The 26,109-nt window shown below is 44.9% G+C and overlaps 2 protein-coding genes across 2 annotated transcripts in view; both read right to left on the bottom strand.

The window, feature by feature from the left end:
• LOC121989804 overlaps nucleotides 1–24,376 on the bottom strand; it is a 33,033-nt gene extending 8,657 nt beyond the window's left edge. The window contains exon 1 of the mRNA XM_042544065.1: nucleotides 24,274–24,376. The gene's annotated coding sequence lies outside the window, so the exon portion shown is untranslated. The remainder of the gene's footprint in view (nucleotides 1–24,273) is intronic.
• LOC121991625 lies at nucleotides 23,221–23,679 on the bottom strand. The gene has a single exon (XM_042545607.1). It carries the CDS (start codon nucleotides 23,677–23,679, stop codon nucleotides 23,221–23,223), a length of 459 nt encoding a protein of 152 aa, XP_042401541.1.
• Nucleotides 24,377–26,109: the final 1,733 nt, after the last annotated feature.

Below are 26,109 nucleotides of genomic sequence, written 5' to 3'. Positions count from 1 at the left end.
CCTGCAAATCTTCTTGTTCATCATCATCAATCTTCTTGCGATGCTGCTTCAGAAAAACTCCAAGGCGTGAGCGTTAGATTATCTATATTATTATTGGAAGGCATTCTGTATTTATTCGTGCTCAGCCCTACTCATGAAGACATAGGGGCTCCGTTTGGTAAGATCCCGCTTTCTTCCTTGCTACTCTTCGCTAATTGAGGTATCTTTCTTTCTTTTTGCAGAGACAACTATGTATCGAGCATACACCTCTGACGTAAAATGACGACCTGTCTCCTACTTAAAATCTTTAAGTGAGGAGCTTAAGCAAGGTTTAGCAGCTCGCTCCGGCCCTTCTGCTTCACAATCGGTTCCTTCCACTTCACTACCTATTCTACCAGCGCCGGCTCAGGAGGAAGCTTCTTTGGCCGTACCTCTGGACGTGGTTCCCGCGGAAGACCTGGCCGCTTCAGGGCAGTCAAGGCAGATCGACCTGACCACTGGAGAGCAGGTCGAGGATGCCACTGAAGGACAAGTCGAGGAACAGCCAGCAGTATCTCCCCGGCCAGCCAAACGCCTAAAACTCCAACGCAAAAGGAAGATAGTTACCCCAGCTCTTCAGGCGTCACCCCCACCTCTTCCTTCCAGACGACGATCATCGGTTGCCCTCCGTCCTTTGGAAATTAGGATTGCAGCTACCATGGAAACTGGGACTGTAGCTTCTGATCGGGAGATTAATCTGGGGCCCGAGGTTCCTGTTATGTCGCCCCACATTTCAGCCTTGACTCCCGGTCGGGTTATGCCTCCCGAGCAGACTTCGTTTCAGGCTCAAGTTTCTTCTCCCGGTCAGCTATCCTTACCTTTAGTGGACTAGCCTAGTAGCTCTGCGACTCCATCTGCTTCCCTTCCTCCAGCTGTTCCCGCGTCTACTTCTAGATCTCGGAGGAAAAGTCGCAAGAAGTATTCTTTTACTGATTCATGGCGTCTGCCTTCCTTCACAGTCTCAAATGCCGCCGGCGCAGAAACTACTGAAGAGACTCCTCCCCTTGTTGCCCTCGTCGAATTAGAGGGAGAGTTAGCGGCCTCCTGGTGCTCAGGCCATCACAAGTTTTGGAAGGATCCTTCAATGGAGGGACTAGATAAAGCGGCTTGCCAGATTGTCTCTGTGAGTCTTTTTATCTTCATGCTATTTCGATGAGCTCCTATATAATTTTTCCTCCTACATCCATTGCAGGCCTGCTCCGCTAATCTGAGTGCCCTTCAGTACGCTACTAGATTATAAAGGGAGAATGAAGCCTTAAAGGCTCGCCTTTAAGAGGTGGAGCTGCCCCTAACTCCTCGCGATCCTCTTAATCCCACTCCTGGAGACCTAGCGCATTATCTTTGCTTAATTGGTGAGTCTGCAGAGTCTGCCCGCAGTATTTCACATGCAGCTTTTGACAAGATAAAGGCTCTGGAAGTAGCTCTGCAGACAAGCGAGTCCAAATTGGCTTCTGAAGTGGAGAGGCGTCGGGCGCTAGCGGATGAGCTAGACAAAAAAGATGCCCAGCTGATAAGCCTGCAGGAGACTGGGGAAGCTCTCCAGAAGACTATAACAGAAGTCCAGGGTCAGTTGGTTTCCAGCAATGACCGGGAGAAAATTCTCCAAAATCAGTGGGAGGCCGGCCAAGCGACTCTTAAATATATGCAGGCCGACCTTCTGAAAGCTCAACAAACCTTGACTCTGGTCCAGGCTGAGAAGGAGAAGGCTGAGGCTACGCTGATAGATTATCAGGCGGGGGAAGTGGGTCGTCTGAGAGCCTACAGACGAGCCTACGTTACCTCCCCTTTCTTTCTAAGGAAAATGAGAGATCTGATGAGCTTTATAGCATGCTGTGGTGCGGGTGGGGGAGCCCGCCAAATGCTTGAACAGAATTTGCTTCGCGCCGCCCCTTCAGAAGATTTCCCAGATATAGGTCGCATCATGAATGAAATTCCGGACGGATCATTCCCTTCTTTTAAGGATGATGACGACTTCTTCCTCCTTCCTGAGCCTCCGACTGAGTTTACATCTTGCCCTTCTGAGCCCCCTGTTGGCCATGCTGGAGATGATCCCAACCCTACTGACGCTATTTCTTAATAGGGCGATATGTACTGCCCCCTTTTTATGTAAATGTAAATTTGTAGCCGAACAACTTTCTTTCAACCCATCTACTGATTTATCTTTACTTTAGCATGTTTATCCTTCTGTTGATACCACTTGACCACTATCTCCTGCTTCTTTTTAGCGTACTAATCATTTAATAGTAAGCTAATCATTTGACAATAGATCTGTCCTATTATTGGTAGACCTGCATGCTTTCCGCATGTTCCTCATGAAATGTCCCCAAGCCTTGTGAATGTGTAATCTGATCACCTATTTTTAGATCTTATGGATTCTCGACCGAGACTCCTTCTGTTATCCCGACCCGCTTCCCTTACCTTTTTCTGCTGGTCCCTCTGACTTGGTATTGTTCCCCGATCTGTACTCCAGGTCAGGTTAAACAAAAACCAGAGAATTAAGAAATGAGTGCCGATCGGGATACTCCCAGATCGGGCTGGTCCATATCGGAAAATAGAAACAGCTGTTACCATCTTTTCCATAGGTCCACCTCCTCGTATCTCATACCAATCCCAGACCGGGATAATTTCAGATCGGGAAGGCGAGGATCCTTTTCTAAGACAGCTGTTCATATCTTTTTCCGAGATCCACCTCTTCGTATTTCGTGCCAGTGCATTTACAAATATGCCCCTGGGAGTTATTTCCAAGGAAAATCCTTCGGCTCTCTTCTACTCCCGCCAATCATTGTGAACCGGTAGATGATAACTATCGAAATTACCCCTTTACTCAGCAGCTATAAATAACCTCCTCGGGCTTCGCCTCTAGGCTTGGACTTTCTTCCTGCTCCTCTTCCGAAGTTCAGTATCATTCTTGAACTTATACTTGTGCATTGCTAACTTTGTAACTGACCCTTTCTTCCTTCCTTCCCTTTCCTTTCTCATGGCGTCCCCCTCTTTCCTTCCCTCTTTGGCAGCATTGTACCATCCGGGCTCATCTACTTTCGACGAATTGGACCGGGATGATCTGCGTTACACCTACGGCGTCGAGGACACCGTACAAGTGATTATCCCCACTGGAATACATCAATTCTTCAATCCTCCTCCTGGCTCTAGCACCTTCTTCAAAGAGCAATTTCTTGCAGGCCTTCGCCTTCCTCTTCACCCTTTCTTTTCTGATATATGCCGCTACTTCCGGATTCCCCTGGGTCAACTGACCCCCAACTCTATAAGGATCCTCTGTGGCTTTGTAGTGCTATGTGAGGTGTGTGAACTATCTTGATCCGCCCACTTATTCCATTGCTTCTTCACCCTCCGATGCCAGGAAGAAGGCACATTCCGTTTTCAGCCCCGTCTTCGCACTACTTTTTTCTCATCCCCACCGCCTTCTGATCCGAGCTGGAGAAACAAATTCTTCTTCATCGCCTTTCCTCATGAGGTAGAGTGGCCCCTGCGATGGCAACAGACACTTCCGTCCTCTCCCGAACTGGGAGAATTTCATCTTAACTCTTCTTACATAGAAGCCTCGTCTCGCTTGGCCGGCTGGCAGCTGAACTTACCGCGTCTATTATTTGAGGATGAATTGTTGTCCTATTTTCGCCTGAGTTGTCTAACCCTAGAGACACCTCGCTCCCTTGGTAAGCCTCTCTTTCCGCTCTGTTATCACTTCGTGATTGTTTGATCTTTTCTGCGGCAATTAACTTCATACTTTGTGCAGCTGAAGTCCTAACCTATGCTTCGGAGGTTCAACCCCTTCCTCTGTGCGATATGGAAATAATGAGGCGCGGCAGAGTTATCTTACAGAGAAAAGCACTCCCCCACTCATCTTCGACTTCAATCAGTGGAACCTCTTTGGCTAATCCTCCACCCCGACTAGCTAGACGAGGGTCTTCTGGCATCCGACTTGCCCCTTTAGCTCGCCCTACTCGCCCCCGAACTACGCGTTCCCCTAGGCCGGCTACCCCTGCTTGCCCTAGGGCCCCGCGTACAACCCGACCTACTACCCCAACACCCCTACAATCGGCCAGTCCTCCCCGATCCCCGTACCCCCCTAGTCGGGGCCTTGGTGGAAGACGTAGGGGTCGTGGCGGAAGATTAGGCAACGTTTCCTTTGCCAGCCCCGCGTTTAGAGAAGCCTCTCAAGCAGCTCTCCGGGCCCGTTCCACAAATGACCGCCTGAGCTCAGATGCCCCTTCTTCTTCTAGGCGCAGGGCTCGGTCACCCTCCGATGATTCTGATTCAGATTGCCAGCCACTGTCTCAGAAACGTCGACGTCGAGCCCCTCCTCCGACGTCCGACTCAGGCCCGTCGTCTATCCCTCCTCCTCCAGCCGCAGTTCTCTCTTCTTCACCTCCCATTGTGACTCCTCCTCTAATCCCGAGCCCGGTAAATGATTCCCCTGCTCCGCCCGATATTCAAGTAGAGCCCCAGGTTGAGCCCCCGTTAGCCTCATCTTCAACATTGCAGCCATCTCAGGGCGGCGAAGCCGGCCCTTTAGAACACCCTTCAGGTATCCCATCACCATCGTCTTCTCAAAAGCTTCCTCCCGCTTCTCCTGGATCGAATACTGGGCCTTCAGAGCGTCCTTCGGATACCCCACCAACAACACCTTCTCAGGGGCCTATTCCAATTCCTCCTAACTCAACTGCTGGGCCCTCTACCTCCACCGCGGGATCTTCACAATCGCCTCCACTAGTATATCTATATTATCGCACCACTACCCCTTCAGAGGCGAGACTACAGTCTAAAAAGGACGTTCCTACCAGCTCCTTGACCCTGAAAGGTCGCCTAGCCACTGTGTGGGCTGAGAGCAGACAGCAGATGTAACTTTTATCACCCGTTGCCCAGATGGATAAGTTTTCCGAGCTATATATTAAGGTCAGATTCCATAATTGCCTGCTGATATTATTGGATTCTTCACTCTTATCAAATGCTCTTCTTATGTTTCAGGCCTGTGCAGAGTCTCTGACAATAAACCAGACTTTCCATTCAGTCAACCATCAAAACAAGATGTTGCGAGACAAAGTTACCAAACTGGAACTGCAATTGAATGACCCTACTCAGGCAAGCCATGCCCTGAGGGCTGAGATAAAAGTTCTGACCAGAAAGACGACCAGTCTGAAAATATCCCTATCCGATGCCAACCACGCGCTTGAAATCTCCAGGAAGAACAAAGTCGAGTCAATGTTGTGCATCAGCAAAGTATAAATCAACAAGCTCTAGAGCATCAACGAGCTATGGACCAACTGACTCAGAAACTGCGTGCGACCGAGGCCCTAACACAAGAACAGGACAAGAAGTTGAAATCCCATGAGGCCCAATTGACTTCTCAAGCAACAAAACTGGCCACCGCCCGGCATGAATTAGCTCAGGCTCGGGCTACTGCAGAGGGCGTATTGACAGCCCTGGCCCTTTATAGAGAAGGAGAAATGCTCGCTGTCAACAGAGCCGAGCTCAATACCTGTATTCTCCTGAATTTTGCAATCAAGTAGGTCAGCGTTTCTCCACTTCTGCCATTTATGCTGCAGGCGGGGCTTTGTGTCAACTGTATGAACAAGATTATTTGAAGTCAGCCCCGCCTCCTGAATTTTTGGATCATGACCGGATTCTTAAAGAAATTCCAGATGAAATTTTTGCACCTTTCGAGTGACTTTTCGTGGCTACTTGTAAATAATGACAACGTTTTCTTGTAAAGTACTTGCATTTTAAGTTGTATATTTGCCAGAATTGTTTAGTTGGCCTAAGGGTACATTGGGACATACAGTTTCTGCTCACAAACCTCAGCTTCGCTCTATCAGGTATGTCTTTCACCCGGTCTGTCAATCAGGCGACAGCTCGGCTTGCAACCCTGATTCTTCTTCGTTATATGCTCAGATTCTATAGGGCCGTAGGTAATTAGCGCTCTAGGGCCGATCTAGCTTCTTGCCTCGTTCATCTTGTAAGTAGTAGGCCCCGGACACCAACTTTTTAATGATCTTGTAAGGCTCGTCTCATTGAGGTGCTAGCTTGGTTACGTCCCTTACATGCTTGATTCGCTTCCAAACCAGATCTCCTTCCCCAAAGAATCGATGAATCACTCTTCTGTTATAATTCTGTCTCATTCTTTGACGATAAACCTCCAGCCGTGCTGTTGTTCTGTCACGAGTTTCACTGATGAGGTCCAGCTCAGCTAACCGCCGTTCTGTATTTTCTTCATCATATAATATCCTTCTGACTGATGGCACTCCAATTTCTATGGGTACCACTGCCTCGTTGCCATAAACTAGGTGAAATGGTGTCAGACTTGTACTTTCTCAAGGTGTAGTGCGATAGGCCCATATAATGCTTGGCAACTCTTCCACCCAATTTCCTTCGACATGATCTAGCTTCACCTTCAAACCTCGTACTATTTCTCTGTTAACCACCTCGGTCTGCCCATTGCTCTGTGGATATGCTACTGAGGTGAAGGCTTGCGTTATGCCGAATCTCTTGCACCAGGCCTGAATTCTCTGCCCCTGAAATTATCGGCCATTATCAGACACTAGCTTGTGAGGAATACCAAATCGACAGAGAATATTCTTCCACAAGAATTGAATAACAGTATCTTCTGTGATCCGGACCAAAGCTTCTGCTTCTACCCATTTAGAAAAATAATCCACTGCTACCAATAGGAAACGCCTCTGACCCGGTGCCATTGGAAATTGTCCCACAATATTCATGCCCCATTGATCAAAAGGACATGAAACTATAGACGTTCTCAACAGGGCTGCAGGTCGATGTGTCAGGTTTTGATGTTTCTGGCAAGACAGGCAAGTGCTTACCAATTTCTGAGCATCCCTCTGTAAAGTAGGCCAAAAATACCCGGCTAGCAGTACTTTACGAGACAATGTCCGACCCCCTGCATGATTACCACAGCATCCCAGATGTATTTCTCGCAAGGTCTGATCAGCTTCCTCCATATCTAAGCATTTGAGTAAGGGTCTGGAAAAGGACCTCTTATAAAGTTGATCTCCAATCATGATGTATGCATGGGCCTGCTTCCTGACCAGTCTTGATTCTTCTGGATCGGCCGGCATAATACCTTGCCTCAAATAGCTGATCATGGGTGCCCGTCAATCAATAGTTGCCTCCTGATTATTCTGTAAATCTATCTGGGCTATAAGGAAAGTTTTTGCTGTTGACCGATCCAATACCCAAGTAGTCAAAGAACTGACCATCTTTGCTAGCTCGTCTGCCTTTTCATTCTCAGCCCTGTGAATTTTAGTTACAGTGATATCTGCAAAGTCCTCTTTCATCTTCTCATAGGCTTCTCGGTATACTTGCAACTTGTCACAATTTATCATGAAGTTACCGGTCACCTGTTGTGTTACTAACTGAGAGTCTGAATAAATGATTACTCGACTTGCTCTTATATGCGAAGTTGCTTGTAATCCTGCCAACAAAGCTTCGTATTCTGTTTCATTGTTGGTGGCCCGGAAATTCAGTCGAACTGCCAATTAGAGTATATCTCCTTGAGGAGATATCAATAAGACCTCCACACTGCTTCCCTGGTGATTAGCAGACTCATCCACATAGATCTTCCAGGTTTCTTTAGAGTCGGTCTGATGTGTAACGACCCGCCTTCTACTGGCTAGGCTGTAAGGTCAGACCGTCACAATATGCTGTGCTAAACTATTTTTAAGGTGCGGAAAAGCTGAACTAATTAAAATTTTGCTAGCTAATACATTTTCCTTGTTCTACATGTGCTAAGGGATGCATTCTGAGGTATACATGACATATCCTACATCTCCTATGGTCAAGGAGCTAAGTTAAAAGGTTTCCTGGTCGAAACTCAGCTTCCCAATCGATTCAGACTGACCTCAATCGATTGACAGCTGTTGGATCGATCCGTTGATCGATTCAGGTTGCTACTGTATGCGGAAACTTCTTTCAGATCGATCGGCTGATCGATCCAGACTTGTTGATCGATCCAGTGATCGATTCCAGAGCTCTCTGTTCGCGACAGAACCTTGTTGATCGATCTAGTGATCGATCCCAAAGGTCTCTGTTCGCTACAGGACACGACCAGATCGATCAGCTGATCGATCCAGGAGCTTACTGTTCACGGAAAAACTCCCAATCGATCAGTTGATCGATTGAGGGCCCCCAATCGATCGGCGGATCGATTGTGGTTTCTGATTTCGCAGCTGAGCTCTGATTTCAGCACTGTTTCGTGCCAAGATCACATATATGAGTTCTAAAATGACTGGAAAACATCCTAACATCAAATAACTGGTATTCTAAGCATGGTGTAGTTCATAGTTCACTAGTTCATGGCACTCAAACATACTAAGATGCGGAAAAGTAACAAAAATCTGAAATACTAAGTTTTTTAGTTGCTAGTTTCTCCAAAATCTTTATTCCAAGTTCCATCCACACACATCTTCATCACATTGACCTCCAGCCTCCGTTAGTCCATCTTTCCCTTACCTTTATTTGCAGTATAAGGAAAAGAAAGTATCTGTAAGCTCGGGAGCTTAGTAAGAAACCATCTGCCTCACAAAACATGCATACGATGCAATTTATGCTTTTAAAACATGCTATTTGAAATATATATGCTGAATAGGTGAGAGCATGGCATGACATACTATCATACAAAACATAGAAATCAAAACTGATCATAGAACTATCACGTGTATCAATAATGAAGAACTAAGCTGGAGCATGAACTGAGCTAAACTGAAACTAAGCTAGAACTGAATTTAAACTGTATACACACAACTGATTTGTGAGTTTTTGAAAGCTATTTATCATAATAGATTAAAATACATAATCAAGCTGTTGATGGGCCCGGCAACTGTACTTGCTGTACGCGCATCCCTAACTAAACCCGAGGTAGCTAGTCCCGAATCTAGTAGGGTTACTAGGTTATCTAAACCTAGGGACGACTGTGGGAGCCCAACCCAAGGACATTCAGTCCAGTACAGTGCCACTGAATAAAGTAACATACTGAATCATAAGCTAACTAATTTATCTTGCTTTTACTAGGTTGTCTGAACCTAGAACTAGGTTATCTGAACCTAGAGGCGACTATGGGAGCCCACTCATTGGACCGTAGTCCCATATAAGCTGAAGCAAGACTAAATATGCTGAAAATGCTTCTATTGCATTTATCTAAGCTATTAGAATGTCTATATGCATTTAACTGTGCTAAATAATTCTATCGAACACTTGGTGTGCACTAATTCATACCTTTATGTGTCGAAAATCTGCATACGACTAATCTAACCCGTAAAAACATGAAATTAGCTACTTATACTGCAGGTGAGGGGTTTCTTACCTCCTGCGCTTGTTTTTTTACGATTCTAGTTGCTAGATTTCCGGAGAAGACGATCCTTTCGACGATCTTCTCGCGTCTATGCGTTCTTCTCGCGGAGAGGAGCGCCTTCGTATCCTTGATGTCGCCGGAAGGTACTCCTACGCTCCTCGAGGTGGAACCCTAGGCCTCCTTGGTTTGTGCGCCGAGAGGTGAGGGAGAAGAGGGGCGACGTGTGAGGGTTTAGGGAAAAGAAAACTATCGTTCAAAAATAATCAATCCCCACTTAAGTTCCCTATTTATATTAAGTGATAAATATCACCCAACCCAACATAAATATAATTGTTCTCCTTTCCTTTCAGCACACCCCTGCTGGGGCCACTTGGTTACTCAAGCTATCTATAAGTCGTAGGGTCCGGTAGGTCTCGGGTTCAATTCCCGCTTAGGCCGCTTTATGCTTTTATTTATTTTTGCTACTTCCGCTACTCTAAAAATTCTATAAAAATATCCTAAAATTCCAGAAAAATAGTAGAATATTTCTAATAATTTATTTGGAAATTTTCGGGCGTTACAATCCCCCATACCTTATAAAAAGTTTATCCTCGAACTTAGAATAACTCTGGGTACTTCTGTCTCATACTGGCTTCTGTCTCCCAAGTTGCCTCTTCTGCTGTGTGACTTTGCCAAATAACTTTTACTAATGGTACTTCCTTGTTCCGCAATTTCTTAACTGCTTGGTCTATTATCTGAATAGGTCGACTGTCATAGCTGAGGTCTTCGCGGACTTGTACCGACTGGGGCTCAATCACCTGGGTGACATCTGGTATATGCTTCTTCAGCATAGAGACATGAAATACATTATGTATGGCTGACATCTCCTGGGGTAGGTCTAGCTCATACGCTACCTTGCCAACTCTTCTGGTAATAAGGTATGGTCCCACATATCTGGGACTTAACTTGCCTTTCTTCCCAAAACGCATTACTCCCTTCATGGGAGCTACTCTGAGGAACACTGTATCCCCAACTGAAAACTCTAAGGGTCGACGCCGTGTATCAGCATAGCTTTTCTGACGGCTCTGAGTTGTCTCTATCCTCTGGCGGATCTGCTGTATAGCTGCTGTGGTATCTGCTACTAAATCTGTCTGAAGTTCTAGTTCTTTCTGTTCACCACTTTCATACCAGCAAATTGGAAATCTACACCTCCGCCCATAGAGAGCCTCGTAAGGTGCCATACCGATAATGGCCTGATAGCTATTGTTGTATGCAAATTCTGCTAAACTCAGATATTTGCACCAACTTCCCTTGAAGTCTAGGGCACATGCTCGGAGCATATCTTCGAGTACCTGATTTACTCGCTCCGTCTGACCATCTGTCTGAGGATGGAAAGCTGTGCTAAATTTCAACTTGGTGCCTAATGCTGACTGTACACACTCCCAGAAGTGTGATGTGAATCTACTGTCCCTGTCTGATATAATGGTCCGTGGGACTCCATGCAGTCTGACGATCTCCTTGAGATACAACTGCGCTAGTTGTTCCATGGAGTAGGATATCCTGATAGCTAAGAAGTGGGTTGATTTAGTCAACATGTCTACTATTACCCAGATGGCATCAAAACCATTTGTGGTTCGGGGTAGTCCCACTATGAAATCCATGGAAATGTCTTCCCACTTCCATTCTAGAATCTGAATAGGCTGCAGAACTCCTCCTGGTCTCTGGTGTTCTGCCTTGACCCTCTGGCAGGTCAGGCAGGTGCTAACATATCTAGTGATGTCTCTCTTCATCCCAGTCCACCAAAAACGTTTCTTTAGGTCTTGGTACATCTTGGTGGAACCCGGATGCATCGCATAGGGAGTTCTGTGAGCCTCGTCTAATATCTTCCTTCGTAGTTCCTCCTGGTCGGGAACACATAGTCTGTCACCAAAATATAATGCCCCACTATTGGCTACTCTGAATTCTCCACTTCCTGATTCTGCTGACCCTTGCTTGATTTTCTGAATTTCAGGGTCCTGATCCTGAGCTGTCTGTATGTAGACGCTAATGTCATAGTAGAGAGCTGTCCCACTAAAAGTTCGAGACCAAAATCTGTGATCTCCTTTTGTAGGGGCGGTGACATGGCTGCTAGGGATAGTAAGGTGGCACTGGACTTTCTGCTAAGTGCGTCTGCCACCTTATTGGCTTTTCCTGGGTGGTAGAGGATGTCTATGTCATAATCTTTGACCAGCTCAAGCCATCTACGTTGTCGCATATTCAGATCCTTCTGAGTGAAGAAGTACTTCAGACTCTGATGATCTGTATACACTCTACACTGAGCTCCATACAAGTAATGTCTCCAAATTTTGAGAGCGAAGACAACTGCTGCAAGCTCAAGGTCATGAGTAGGGTAGTTCTTCTCATAATCCTTGAGTTGTCTGGAGGCATAGGCGATCATCTTGCCATTTCGCATCAGTACTGCTCCTAGTCCCAACTTAGAGGCATCACTATAAATATCAAAGCTGTCTGTATTTTCTGGTAGAGTCAGAATGGGAGCACTGGTCAATCTCCTTTTTAGCTCGCTGAAGCTGTTCTCACAGTCCTCTGTCCACTGAAATTTTTCTGTTCTTTCTGGTAAGAGCTGTCAGTGGGGAAGCTATCCTGGAGAAATCCTCTACGAATTTTCTATAGTAGCCCGCTAGTCCCAAAAAGCTTCTGATGTCATGGGCGTTCTTAGGTCTCTTCCAGTTACTCACTACTTCTATCTTACTGGGATCTACCATGACACCATCCTTGGAGATGATGTGACCTAGGAAGGATACCTAGTCAAGCCAGAATTCACATTTCGTGAACTTGGCGTACAACTGATTTTGTTGAAGGGTCTGTAGTACTATTTTCAGGTGTTCTGCATGTTCTTCCTGGGTTCCTGAATAGATAAGAATGTCATCGATGAACACAATAACAAACTTATCTAAGTATTCTCTGAATACTCTGTTCATAAAGTCCATGAAGGTGGCTGGAGCATTTGTCACGCCGAAGGGCATGACTACGAACTCATAATGTCCGTATCTAGTCCTGAATGCTGTCTTGGGTATATCACCTTCTTTGACTCTCACTTGATGATATCCCGATCTGAGGTCTATTTTGGAGAACACTGCTGCTCCCTTTAGCTGATCAAACAGGTCATCTATTCTGGGAAGAGGATACCTGTTCTTAATCGTGACTTGGTTCAGTGCTCTGTAATCTATGCATAGGCGCATGCTCCCGTCCTTCTTCTTCACGAACAATACAGGCGCTCCCCATGGTGAGTGACTAGGACGTATGAAGCCCTTGTCAAGCAGCTCCTGTAGTTGCTCCTGAAGTTCCTTCAGTTCTGCTGGAATCATGCGATAAGGTGCTTTGGAGATGGGATTTGTACCGGGAATGAGCTCTATCTCAAACTCAATCTCCCTGTCTGGTGCTAGGCCTAGTAACTCTTCAGGGAAGACTGCTGGGTAGTCACGTACAACTCGGACCTCTGTTAGCTTTTGGTCCTCGTCCTGACTGGTATTGACTACATGCGCTAAAAATCCCGTACATCCTGAATCTAGTAATTTCTGTGCTTTCAGAGCTGAGAGAAATTTCTTGACTTTTCTCTTTGGTTCTCCGCTGTACTCAAATTGTACTCCTGCTTCAGGTTGGAATATGACCTTCTGTTCACGGCACTCGATAGAGGCACCGTACCTAATCAGGAAGTTCATTCCAAAAATGACATCGTAATCAGTCATATCTAGCACTATCAGATCACATAAGAGTTCTCTGTCTGCTATAATGACTGGCACTGCTCTGAGCCAGTGCGTGGATGCCATAATTTCTCCTGAAGGTAGTGTTATCAAAAACTGACCACTGAGTACCTCTGGAGGTATCGCTAACTTTTCGAAAAACGCCCTTGATATATAAGAATAGGTTGTCCCAGTATCGAATAAGACAGATGTACTTTGCTATAAAATACCGATCTGACCTGTAACAACTGTCGAGGCATTCGCTACGTCTTCTCTGGTTAAGGAGTAGATCCTCGTATTTGTCGTAGCTGGAGGGGCTTCTAGTCTGCCCTGGCTGATGTGTGGACAATCTAAAGCGGCCTGCATCTGATTTAGCTGTGCTGGCTGGCCTCCATACTGTATCGGCTGTGGTTGAGGAAGACTGGTCTTGTTCGGGCATTGCTTAGCCATATGCCCTTCCTGTCCACATTCGAAGCATCCTCGTGTGCCCTTGCGACAAACCCCTGGGTGAAATTTCCCACAAGTAGCACATTTGGGATAACTATGCTGTTTACTAGCTGGTCCTCCTTTTGGGTAACTCCCTGGTTTGCGTTTATTGCTGTAGTTCCCTTTCCAGTTAGAGCTGTGACCCTGTTGTTTCTGAGTACCTGAGCCTCCCTGACCTTTGGACTCTAAGAGGACTTGCTTCTGCTGTTTGATATTGTTCTAGTAGTGCTCGGTGGTCAGAGCACTGCTTACTAGTTCTTCAGTGGTTTGCGGCCTATGAACGCCGCTGGCCACGTTTATTGCTATTTCCGGCCTTAGCATCTTGAGCATCAACCGGACTCGTTCTCTTTCGGTGCTGACTAGTTCAGGGCATAGACGAGCCAATCTGTTGAATTTCTTTACGGCTTCCTCCATTGAAAGGTTGCCCTGGCGAAATTCAGTGAACTCGTCGTAGTGGCGGTTTGTAACCCGCATGTGAAAGAACTCCTCAAAGAATTCTCTCTCGAAGTCAGCCCATGTCTTCTGGTTCACTGGGCGCTTCACTTTAATCCGCTCCCACCACATACGTGCATCTTCTGTCAGGCAGAATGAGGCGCATTTCACTTTTTCAACCTCTAGCCAGTCCAGAAGCTCCATCGTACTCTCCAATGTTTTGAACCAGGCTTGTGCATCCCATGGTTCACTAGTGCCTGAGAAGTTCTCTGGCTTGATTCTCTGCCACTGGATCAGATAGGCTTCTCTCCTTGCCCCTGCTGCTGGGGCTATTGGTGCTGCAGGTTGGACTGGTGGAACCTCTATCACTACTGGGGTTGCTAAGTTGAGTTCCGGTGTGACAGTGGGAGTGTTCTGCTGATTAGCCCTTAAGGTGGCTATCTCCTGTTGCTGTCCAGCTAACTGCTTCTGTAACTGAGCCACTACTGCTGTAAGGTCTGGGGGAGGCACCGAGCTGCCTGCCTTATGCTGGAGCTCAGTAGCTGGTGTCTTTCTAGCTGGGCGTCCTCGTACCATTTTCTAAAGAGATAGAGGACATACATAACTAATACTATCATGTTTATATAACTGCTACTACTATCATGTTAAGTGCTATCATAAGTTAACATGCTACAGTATCTATAAACATGAAAGAAAGAACATAAGTAAAGTGAGAGGTATTCTTACTTGGAAGCTGCAGGTTCAATGTTGATGTGTGTGTAGGAAGTATGGAATTTTGCTCTGATACCACTCTGTAACGACCCGCCTTCTACTGGCTAGGCTGTAAGGCCGGACCGTCACAATATGTTGTGCTAAACTATTTTTAAGGTGCGGAAAAGCTGAACTAATTAAAAACTTTGCTAGCTAATACATTTTCCTTGTTCTACATGTGCTAAGGGATGCATTCTGAGGTATACATGACATATCCTATATCCCCTATGGTCAAGGAACTGAGTTAAAAGGTTTCTTGGTCGAAACCCAGCTTCCCAATCGATTCAGACTGACCTCAATCAATTGACAGCTGTTGGATCGATCCGTTGATCGATTCAGGTTGCTACTGTATGCGGAAACTTCTTTCGGATCGATCGGCTGATCGATCCAGACTTGTTGCTCGATCCAGTGATCGATTCCATAGCTCTCTGTTCGCGACAGAACCTTGTTGATCGATCCAGTGATCGATCCCAAAGGTCTCTGTTCGCTACAGGACGCGACCGGATCGATCAGCTGATCGATCCAGGAGCCTACTGTTCGCGGAAAAACTCCCCAATCGATCAGCTGATCGATTGAGGGCCCCCAATCGATCAGCTGATCGATTGAGGGCCCCCAATCGATCGGCGGATCGATTGGGGTTTCTGATTTCGCAGCTGAGCTTTGATTTCAGCACTGTTTCGTGCCAAGATCACATATATGAGTTCTAAAATGACTGGAAAACATCCTAACATCAAATAACTGGTATTCTAAGCATGGTGTAGTTCATAGTTCACTAGTTCATGGCACTCAAACATACTAAGATGCGGAAAAGTAACAAAAATCTGAAATACTAAGTTTTTTAGTTGCTAGTTTCTCCAAAATCTTTATTCCAAGTTCCATCCACACACATCTTCATCACATTGACCTCCAACCTCCGCTAGTCCATCTTTCCCTTACCTTTATTTGCAGTATAAGAAAAAGAAAGTATCTGTAAGCTCGGGAGCTTAGTAAGAAACCATCTGCCTCACAAAACATGCATACGATGCAATTTATGCTTTTAAAACATGCTATTTGAAATATATATGCTGAACAGGTGAGAGCATGACATGGCATACTATCATACAAAACATAGAAATCAAAACTGATCATAGAACTATCACGTGTATCAATAATGAAGAACTAAGCTGGAGCATGAACTGAGCTAAATTGAAACTAAGCTAGAACTGAATTTAAACTGTATACACACAACTGATTTGTGAGTTTTTGAAAGCTATTTATCATAATAGATTAAAATATATAATCAAGCTGCTGATGGGCCCGACAACTGTACTTGCTGTACGCGCATCCCTAACTAAACCCGAGGTAGCTAGTCCCGAATCTAGTAAGGTTACTAGGTTATCTAAATCTAGGGACGACTATGGGAGCCCAACCCAAGGATATTTAGTCCAGTACAGTGCCACTGAATAAAGTAACATACTGAATCATAAGCTAACTAATTTATCTTGCTTTTACTAGGTTGTCTGAACCTAGAACTAGGTTATCTGAACCTAGAGGCGACTATGGGAGCCCACTCATTGGACCGTAGTCCCATATAAGCTGAAGCAAGACTAAATATGCTGAAAATGCTTCTATTGCATTTATCTAAGCTATTAGAATGTCTATATGCATTTAACTGTGCTAAATAATTCTATCGAACACTTGGTGTGCACTAATTCATACCTTTATGTGTCGAAAATCTGCATACGACTAATCTAACCCGTAAAAACATGAAATTAGCTACTTATACTGCAGGTGAGGGGTTTCTTACCTCCTGCGCTTGTTTTTTTACGATTCTAGTTGCTAGATTTCCGGAGAAGACGATCCTTTCGACGATCTTCTCGCGTCTATGCGTTCTTCTCGCGGAGAGGAGCGCCTTCGTATCCTTGATGTCGCCGGAAGGTACTCCTACGCTCCTCGAGGTGGAACCCTAGGCCTCCTTGGTTTGTGCGCCGAGAGGTGAGGGAGAAGAGGGGCGACGTGTGAGGGTTTAGGGAAAAGAAAACTATCGTTCAAAAATAATCAATCCCCACTTAAGTTCCCTATTTATATTAAGTGATAAATATCACCCAACCCAACATAAATATAATTGTTCTCCTTTCCTTTCAGCACACCCCTGCTGGGGCCACTTGGTTACTCAAGCTATCTATAAGTCGTAGGGTCCGGTAGGTCTCGGGTTCAATTCCCGCTTAGGCCGCTTTATGCTTTTATTTATTTTTGCTACTTCCGCTACTCTAAAAATTCTATAAAAATATCCTAAAATTCCAGAAAAATTGTAGAATATTTTTAATAATTTATTTGGAAATTTTCGGGCGTTACATGATGAATCTCTGTTAAGAAATCTGCTAAGGCCTGTGCCTTAATGGCGGTGCGCGGTTGATACTGGATGTCATACTCTCCCAGCTCTGTAGCCTATTTGATAAGTCGGCCTGCCACTTCTACATTAGTTAATGCTCTCCCCATGGTGTTATTGGTTAAAACTGTAATAGGATGTGATAAGAAATAAGGCCTTAATCGCCTAGCCATAAGAACCAATCCGTAAACCAACTTCTCGAGGGCCGTGTATCGGATCTCAGCTCCCTTTAATAGATGACTGAAGAAATACACTGACCGTTGTACACTGTCATACTCCTTAACCAGCACAGCCCCCACGGCCTCGGGGGTGGCTGATAGGTAGACCCATAAGGGTTCCCCCACAACTGGCTTAAACAAGGATGGTAAAGATTCCAAATATTTCTTCAGCTCTTCAAAGGCTTTGGTGCATTCTTCATCCCATTGGAATTTGGAGGCCTTCCTTAGCACCTTGAAGAACGGAGCAGCCCGGTCCGCCGATCTGGAAATGAATCTTGACAGGGCTGTTATTCTGCCGACCCGCTTCTGGGTTTCTTTTAAATTCTGAGGAGGTTGCATATCTTTGAGCACTTGAACTTTTTCAGGATTGACTTCTATTCCTCGCTCAGTCACCAGGTAACCCAAGAATTTTCCTCCCTTAGCTCAGAACAGACACTTCAAAGGATTTAGCTTTAGTCCATATTGCCGGAGAGTCCTGCATGTTTCTTTTACATCTTGGATCAGATTCATGGCTAAGGGAGATTTGATGAGTATGTCATCCACATAGACTTCTACATTACGCCCAATTTGCTCCCGAAAGATTTTATCCATCATTCGTTGATATGTGGCCTCGACATTCATGAGACCAAAGGGCATGACCGTATAACAGAAAGTATCGTCAGCAGTAATAAAGCTAACATTTTCATGATCCTCTCTAGCAAGAGGTATTTGATGATACCCCTGGTAAGCGTCCAGCATACATATCCTCTCGCATCCGGCTGTGGAGTCTACCATTTGATCGATCCGAGGCAAAGGATAACAGTCTTTGGGACTGGCTCGATTGAGGTCCCGGAAGTTTATGCATACTCTCCACTTATTGTTAGGCTTTTTTACCAGGACTACATTGGAAAGCCACGAGGGGAACTGCACCTCCCGAACATGTCCTGCCTTCCTGAGCTGATCCACCTCGGCTCTTATTATTTTATTCTGATCGGCTGAGAAATTCCTTTTCTTTTGCTTTACAGGTCGGGAATCTAGTAATAAATGCAGCTTGTGTTCAGCTACTTCTGGCTTGACCCCGGGCAGTTCCTCAGTAGACCAGGCAAAGACATCCCGGTTGCGGATCAAGCATTGAATTAACTCCTCTTTGAGGGGAGAATGAAGGTCACTCGCCACTCGTGTCGGACTTTCGGGTCGATCGGCATATAATTGCACCTCCTCCCACAGGATTGATTCTTCAACTACAGGTAGAGACTCTTCTTGAACAGTGTACCCGCCCCTGTCTTGTGTCCTTTGATTTTTCCGAGCCTCCACTCGGACCATATCGATGTAGCATTGTCGTGAGACTCTTTGCTCTCCTCTAACTTCTCCGACCTGATCGCCCACGGGAAACTTAATTTTTTGATGGAAGGTCGAAACAGCAGCCCTAAACTCATGCAGAGCTGGCCTTCCCAGTATGACATTGTAGGAAGAGGGGGAATCCACTACGATAAAGGTACTCCTCTGTGTGCGTACCAGTGGCTCAGTGCCCAGAGATATGACCAGCTTAATCTGACCCATAGGCTTCACTTCATTGTCCGTAAACCCATATAGAGATGTGGCCACCGGCTGAAGTTCATCAGTATCAATCTGCATCTCTTCAAATGCAGTCCTGAATAGGATATTGACCGAGCTCCCCGTGTCAACAAAGACCCGAGCGACTCGGCTATTGGCAATGATAGCCTTGATGATAAGAGCATCATCATGAGGCAGCTCCAGACCCTCCAGGTCTGCTGGCCCGAAGCTGATAACAGGACCAGCAGCCTGCTCTTGACTGCATCCGACAATATGTACCTCCAACCGACGCACATGTGACTTGCGTGCTCTCCCTGAATCCCCATCGGTTGGTCCTCCAGATATCATGCCGATCTCCTTGACAGCAGCATTACCTCTGTTTTCGGCCTCCCGTGATCCTTCCGACTCTTTCTCCCGACCGGGTTGATGTGTACTAGGCCCTGCGAAGTCTGGACGAGATTGCCCGACCTGTCCCGTCATGCCCCTTTGTTCTTCCATCATCTTGATCAGTTGAGGGGCTAGCTCAGGTGGAGGTAATCCCATCTCGGCAGCCCGCTTGGAATCTCGAGCGAACTGAAAGCAATGATTACTGTCATGCGTGCGAGATCGATGATAAGTACAATACCGATTATTCCCAGGTCCCACTCAGGGAGCATGTACAGCTTCCACTCGAGGGGCGGGTTTGATCTCCGGCCCTGGATGAAAGGCAGGTCTGGTTTCCCGGGCACGCGGCAAAGGTTGAGGGGGCGGTGGAGGTACCCTCCTTTCTTGCTTGTTAGTGGCGGGAGGTGGTCTTTTAGCTTTCCTCCGAGCGGCTTGCGCTTCCTCCACTTTGATGTAGGAGACGGCTTTCTCCACCATCTCATCAAAATTCCGGGCAGGGTTTTTGATGAGGTCCCTGAAGAACTCCCCTTCTCCTAATCCATGAGAAAAGGCGCTCATCAGGATTTCTGAAGTGGCCGTGGGGACATCCTGAGCCACCTGATTAAAGCGATTGATGTAACTCCTCAAGGGCTCAGTCGGCCCTTGCTTCAGAGCGAATAGACAATGATCTGTCTTCTGATACTTCTTACTGCTAGCAAATCACCGCAAGAAGGCTGTCTTGAAGTTCAAAAAGCAAGTGATGGATTCTTGAGGTAATCCATCGAACCATTTTAAAGCTGAACCAGCTAAAGTGTTCAGAAAAACCCGGCATTTGACAGCATCGCTGTACTGATGCAGCAGGGCTGCATTTTTAAACTTACGCAAATGTTCCTCCGGATCTTTGCTCCCGTCATATTCGCCTATCGACGGAGGCCTGTAGCCTTTAGGCAATCTCTCATTTAAGATCCTAGCCAAGAAGGGCACTCTCTCGTCCGGATCTTCAGGAAATACTTCTGCCACGACAAGAGCTTTTCCCTTTTTTGAGTCTCGCGGTAAAGAACTTTCGGCCATAGAAATTTGTGATTGTTCCTTCTTGAGGCTGTGGCCTTGAGGCTCTAGCTGATAGTATCCTGCACCAGGCTCACGATAAGGAACCTGAGGCAATACCTCAGGTTGTTTTCTTTTAGAGCCCCGATCTGAGACAAGAAGGGGCTCTTTGGAAGCTTCCACAAGCACTTGTCGTGGTCGGGAAACGGTCGCCTGTCTCTCTGAGGCCGCTCGCCTTTTAGCCTCTTTGAAGAGCCCGTACTCTCCGGCCGTCATAGTAACGTTGATGCGACCAGACTCCTCCATCATCACATTCCGAATCAGGCTGTTGTGTTCCCACAGACGGCGCCAAATTTGATCTCGCCCGGAAGCTGAGTCGAATGAAGGCGGGCCTTGTTGTGCGGAAAGTTAACGGAGATTCGCTGAAAGAAGGTGACAAGGATGATGACGCTATCCTCTGCGCACACTCAGACAAGCACCCCTGTCGTTAGAGATCAGAAACCAGGGAAAAAGTCCCTGGGTCAGGCCCTCCAACGCTCAAGTCAGGTACTTTTTCCCCAGAAAACCCAAAGAAAAGACGAAAAGTAGAAAATAGTGAGAAATGACGAGTGAGTGTACCTGCATAAGGGACAAAGCCTCCCTTTTTATACTGCAATGGATGTTTCTGGAGCCTGGCAAATGTCAGGGAATGTCGGGTGTCAGGCTTTGTCTGACAGTGGTCAACACGTGGCTTCCTCCTATAGGCTGACGGAGGACTCGAGAGGAGTATGAGCCTCAAACCGTTGGAATATTCCCTGACATGCGATGATTATTCTCTGACAATTGGTTACGCCTCTTTGTCCTGTAGTGTCTGATCTCCTGACCTGCTTCCGTCTACGTCATCCCTGCCCTGTACATCTTGACCTGCACGTGGAGTTTGCTTCCCGACTCGCATCTGATTGCTGTTGGATAAGGCATGTACGCCCCGACCACACTAGGTCTGATTCCCGACCCGCATCTGATTGTTATCCAAGGCATGTACGTCCCGACCTGCACGCAGGGTCTGATTCACGACCCGCATCTGATTGTTATCCAAGGCATGTATGTCCCGACCTGCACGCTGGGTCTGATTTCCGACCCGCATCTGATTGTTATCCAAAGCATGTACGTCCCGACCTGCACGTGTTTTCTGACTTGCATTTCCAGGTCTGCTTCCTCGAATTGTTTCCCTGGGCTTCTGGGACCATCCCAACGGGAGACCTGGGGCTGGGCTTCCTAGGACATTGGAGCTTACAAAGGAATTGCTGGATGACTATTCCTAGGACATTGGAGCACACAACTGGAATGGACAGCACTGTCATTCCTGAGCTCTGAGGTGATCATGAATTTCGCATCCCCGCCCCACCCATACTGATGAAATTGGAAGGAGAACTTGAATAGACTGTTTTTTCCACACCTCTAGCGATCAGGAACTTCATATTTTCACAAGTGAGCTACAAGTGGTGTATCCACTGTTTCAATGATCTCCATATAGGATGCTGCAACCAAAACTAAAAGTGAGATTTTTAATTAGTATGCTAACAAAGAGACCTCACAAGTCATTATGCATTCATGTTGTTTAGCAGCATGTTCTTATTTTAATTATGTTCCTTGTTGCAGTAATATTTTTTTATATCATTCATATACTACCAGTTTCTGTGTCAGAATTATGCTTGAAATGGCAGACCCACGAAGTAAGATATTTAACTCAAGAAGCATGGCAGTTCTATCCTATAGATGGATTGTCTAAATTATTGAAATTGGTACATAACAATTGAAAGGTTGTATGTACGAGGTATTATGTGACATATTCATCTAATGATGCAGTAAAGACAAGAACTGATCATAAAGAATAGTAGGGCATGACTCACAGACAATAATGATGCTCAAGCTAAGAGAGCATTAGTTCTAATAATGGTTCCATACCACTCAGTATTCATTTCCAAGTTTGAAAATGTATCACTAATTCAAACTACAATTTGATAGTATCTCAAGAAGAGAGCAAACATAAAGATAATTGCTGGGGCCCCAATCTGAAATTTATGTTCTATCAAGCTACGAATAGCTATTGTTTCTCTAGTGAACAGAAGTCTTTCGCAACAAAAGGTAGCATATTTGACCCAGCATTTTTCCCAGATGTCAAAGGCAGCACAATTTAAGCTATCTTGTTGACATAATATCATTTTGTAGTTGAGGTAACAACTGGTTCTTTTGCATCAATAGGTGGGGATAACAAAATCAGTTACATCAACAACTTTATTCTTAGATATTAATAGCACATAGTAAGTTGGCATTTCTTCAATTTTTCAGTCAGTGAAGGTCACAACAGAAATAGGTCAAGCATCCCTATAAAAGATGTATAGACAATGTTTTTGTAAAAGCTTGTGGGAATTATGTTAGATGGACAATAGATGCACTTGAGAAATCAGAAAATGTAGCATAAAGAGGAGCATTTTTCCACCTTAATTAGGTAATCAACATCTTGCACAGAAGAAAAATATGATACAGGCATCAAATATTAGTTGAATTTTGGGTATAGAGAAAACCTTGCAAAAATCTTTTTCCCTGAAATCTTCTTCAATTTCAGTGCTGTCAGTGAAGGCAGCCTCTATAAATAAAGAAATTGAAAATGACATTCAATATAAACAAATTTGCCTCTCATCTAATTGCCACAAAGTAGAATGGCAAAAAAAGACCACCTCTGGTAGTAACTCGAGATCACCCAATTCCTTGAACTCTAGTAGGGAATTTCCTTGAGCATTGTTATCAAACTTCCCTAGTATTAAAAATATGTCTCAATAGAATTGTTTGGTGTAGATCAAACTACAGTGATGCTCATACAGCATTTTGAAACTCCTGATATTTTGACACCAGAAATGTTTTTAACTGGTAAATTTCTGCCGGATGTCCAAACTCAAAATATCTGTTAGCTTACTACACAGCCACTGGCTACATGTGAGATTCAAACCAGTCCAGAATATCACCAATAGGCAAGCTGGTCATCTCATGGTATGCAAACGCAAGATTTAACTCCTCCTCTACATGATCAAGCCATTCATACTTCTCCATTGAGGGATCCTTTTCCTTAAGAGCTTGCTTCCACTGAGTCGCTCGTCCATCGCTCTTCAAATATCCCCTCTCATCAATGAAACCCTTCTCCTGAAACAACTCAAATACACTGGCAGATACTGCCTCATCCAAACCAGGGATCCTTTCCGTCAAAAGCGTACCAGTCAATGGGAACTCCAGACACCTGACCTTCTTAACATAGACACCCTTCTTCTTCAACGCAGCCACGTTCTTCTCTATCAGCCTCTTTTCATGCAGGTCTTTAGGCATATGGACAAAGAGAGTGGGAGGATACCCAACTGGAACACCCATGGAACCGAACACCCCAGCTGAAATCATGAGCGCCACGCTGCTAAAATTCACCTCCTTTGCCAGCGCAGAAACAAAATAACCACCGGATGAAGCTCCCAGAGCTGTGACAGGAGCTTTTGGAGCTCGTGGTTCTCAATCCACCATTGTAGTATCCCTTTAGCAATGCCGACGTCCTTCTCGATAGACCAGCATCTTCCGAGGCTGGAAACAGCGATGACGGCAAACCTGTGACCTAGAGCATTGAGGACAATCAGCCTGTCTTCTGGAAGGCCGACGCAGTGCGGGCAATGAGCGGATCGATCCCAGAAATTAGCAGCTCGGTAGTTGCAACCGTGAGCTATGAAGACGACGGCCGGGGGGGACTCGGGAATTTGCCATATGACTTCGGTCTTGTCGACGAATTCGACGGTAGGTTGGGATCGAACAGATGCAACAACAACAACATGATTCCTTTTGCTCTTCCTATCAAATTGGGTCAGTGATCCAGCAGCCGAACCTTTAGAATTCATGGGGGTGGCTAGAAGAATCATGCCGACAAGAAGAAGAGCCAGCAATCCGACAGCAACCGCCCCTCCTCTCCGCTGCGCGCTCAGTGGCTTCTTCGCACTCTGGCGTCATGATTTAGGGCAAGATCGAAGCTTTACTGCTGAAGATTGAGCACGCGATCGTGATGCGAAGAACGCGAAAAAAACATCCGCCAGAGAGGTGAGACGCTGCTGATCGATTGAGATCGAAATCGATAGTTAAAACCTCTTTCCAAATTGGGCCATTACGTGAGGGATTGTGGCCCACTGCAGCTTTATATGGACTGGACGAGCCCATATGAAGCCCAAAGCAATCTTAATAATTTACTTTTGCAAATTAGCCCTTTATTTCCATGAATATAAGTTTCACCCTTGTATTTTGAAATTAAAATAATAATAATAATAATAAACTTTAATATATATTGTATGGAAACTTGCTTTCATTTATACTAATTCTTTGGTTTCTACATTAACATTATATTCATAAATTTTTAAAACTTTAATCGACTTACTTTTTAAAGTTCTCTCACATGACATGTCACACAAATGTGATGCGATGTTCAAACGTTGGAGAAAATAATGTTCAACTAAGTTTTTTTTTTTATTCTAAGGAAAAAAAAGAGTGCAATATAATTTCTTTGGGTTTGAGAATAATTAACCATGCGCTAACTTCATTTTCTTAATTTGTTGGTGTTGTTGTAGCTTTCATTTTAGTTTGATATCTTGAAAGAATCTATCTTTTCCTTGATTAATTGACATTGTCTCTCCTTTTAAGTCACAATATGGCTTAGTCTTTATATCTCAATCAACAAAGAACAAATGGAAATAAATAATAACTCTGATATTTATTTTTTTAATTTATTTTTAACTTTTAAAAAGTGTAAGATGTTTCTCAGCCTTCAACGAAAAATATTTTTATTGAACTTTTAATGTGAATCATCTTGGATTAACAACCACCTTCTTTAGTTGTTCAATTTATTTCTGATTTATTTTAATTGCACTATTTAACTAAGTTGAAAGATCGAGAAAGAGATTATTTTTATTTAGCAGGCAATTCACCCCTCTCTTGCCAGCTGCACGGGAACAACAAATACGAAGTTTGTTCTACTCGATCTAAACTCTGGGCCATGTCAGCCTGGTTTGGTCGACTGAACCTCTTGTTCGGTAGACTGATCACCCCAGTTTATGCAAAATAGAGTTACATAGATGCTCCTGTAAAACAGAGTTAGTACAGTATAATATAATACATGAGTAAGATAAGACAGTAAAATCTGTCTTGATCTCAAATTAGAAACCTCCTGATTTCTTCAGTTGGATCAGCGACCTAAGGTTTTGTTCCTTCCTAAAGCATGACATCACTGTCGCTCCATTTTAGTTGCTTACCTCAACCTACCCGCCAAAGATCGGATTCTCCAAACCTATTTAAACTTTATTTCTCAGCATTGGATCATCTCGCCTGGGCTTCCTCTTGATATTAGGTCCTCCAGACATATCGAGTATCACTGCCAAGTGTCAGGTCCTCTCAACTCACCTGGACTTCCTGCCTGGTTTCTACGATCTACTAAGACTTTTCTATCTAGCCGTGACTAGGACTTTCTAGGTTGAGTAAACAATCTGCACACTTAGTCCAGATCACAACAAGACTTAACTTGAATCTTTAATAACATCAAAACTCAGATAAGATACTGGTGCATCATGCATCAACAATTTTTTTTTTTTTTTTTATGTTTGATAACCAATGTTCACAGTTAAGTTTAATATATGTAGAATTAAGTAAATAAGCATTTTTCTATAACTCTCCTATTGAGTTTAATAACTCTCTCTTAACTTACTATCTCTTGCCCTTTAACATATATCAAAAATTGGGACAAAACGCAAGACCATTAACTTCAGAGAAAATTAAAGTTTTAAAGTAAGGCTGGTAATTTTCAAG

Source organism: Zingiber officinale, chromosome 6B (genome assembly GCF_018446385.1).
Source record: "Zingiber officinale cultivar Zhangliang chromosome 6B, Zo_v1.1, whole genome shotgun sequence".
NCBI lineage: Eukaryota > Viridiplantae > Streptophyta > Magnoliopsida > Zingiberales > Zingiberaceae > Zingiber > Zingiber officinale.
Note: the sequence above shows the minus strand (reverse complement) of the source record. Positions and strands in the feature narration are given on the sequence as shown.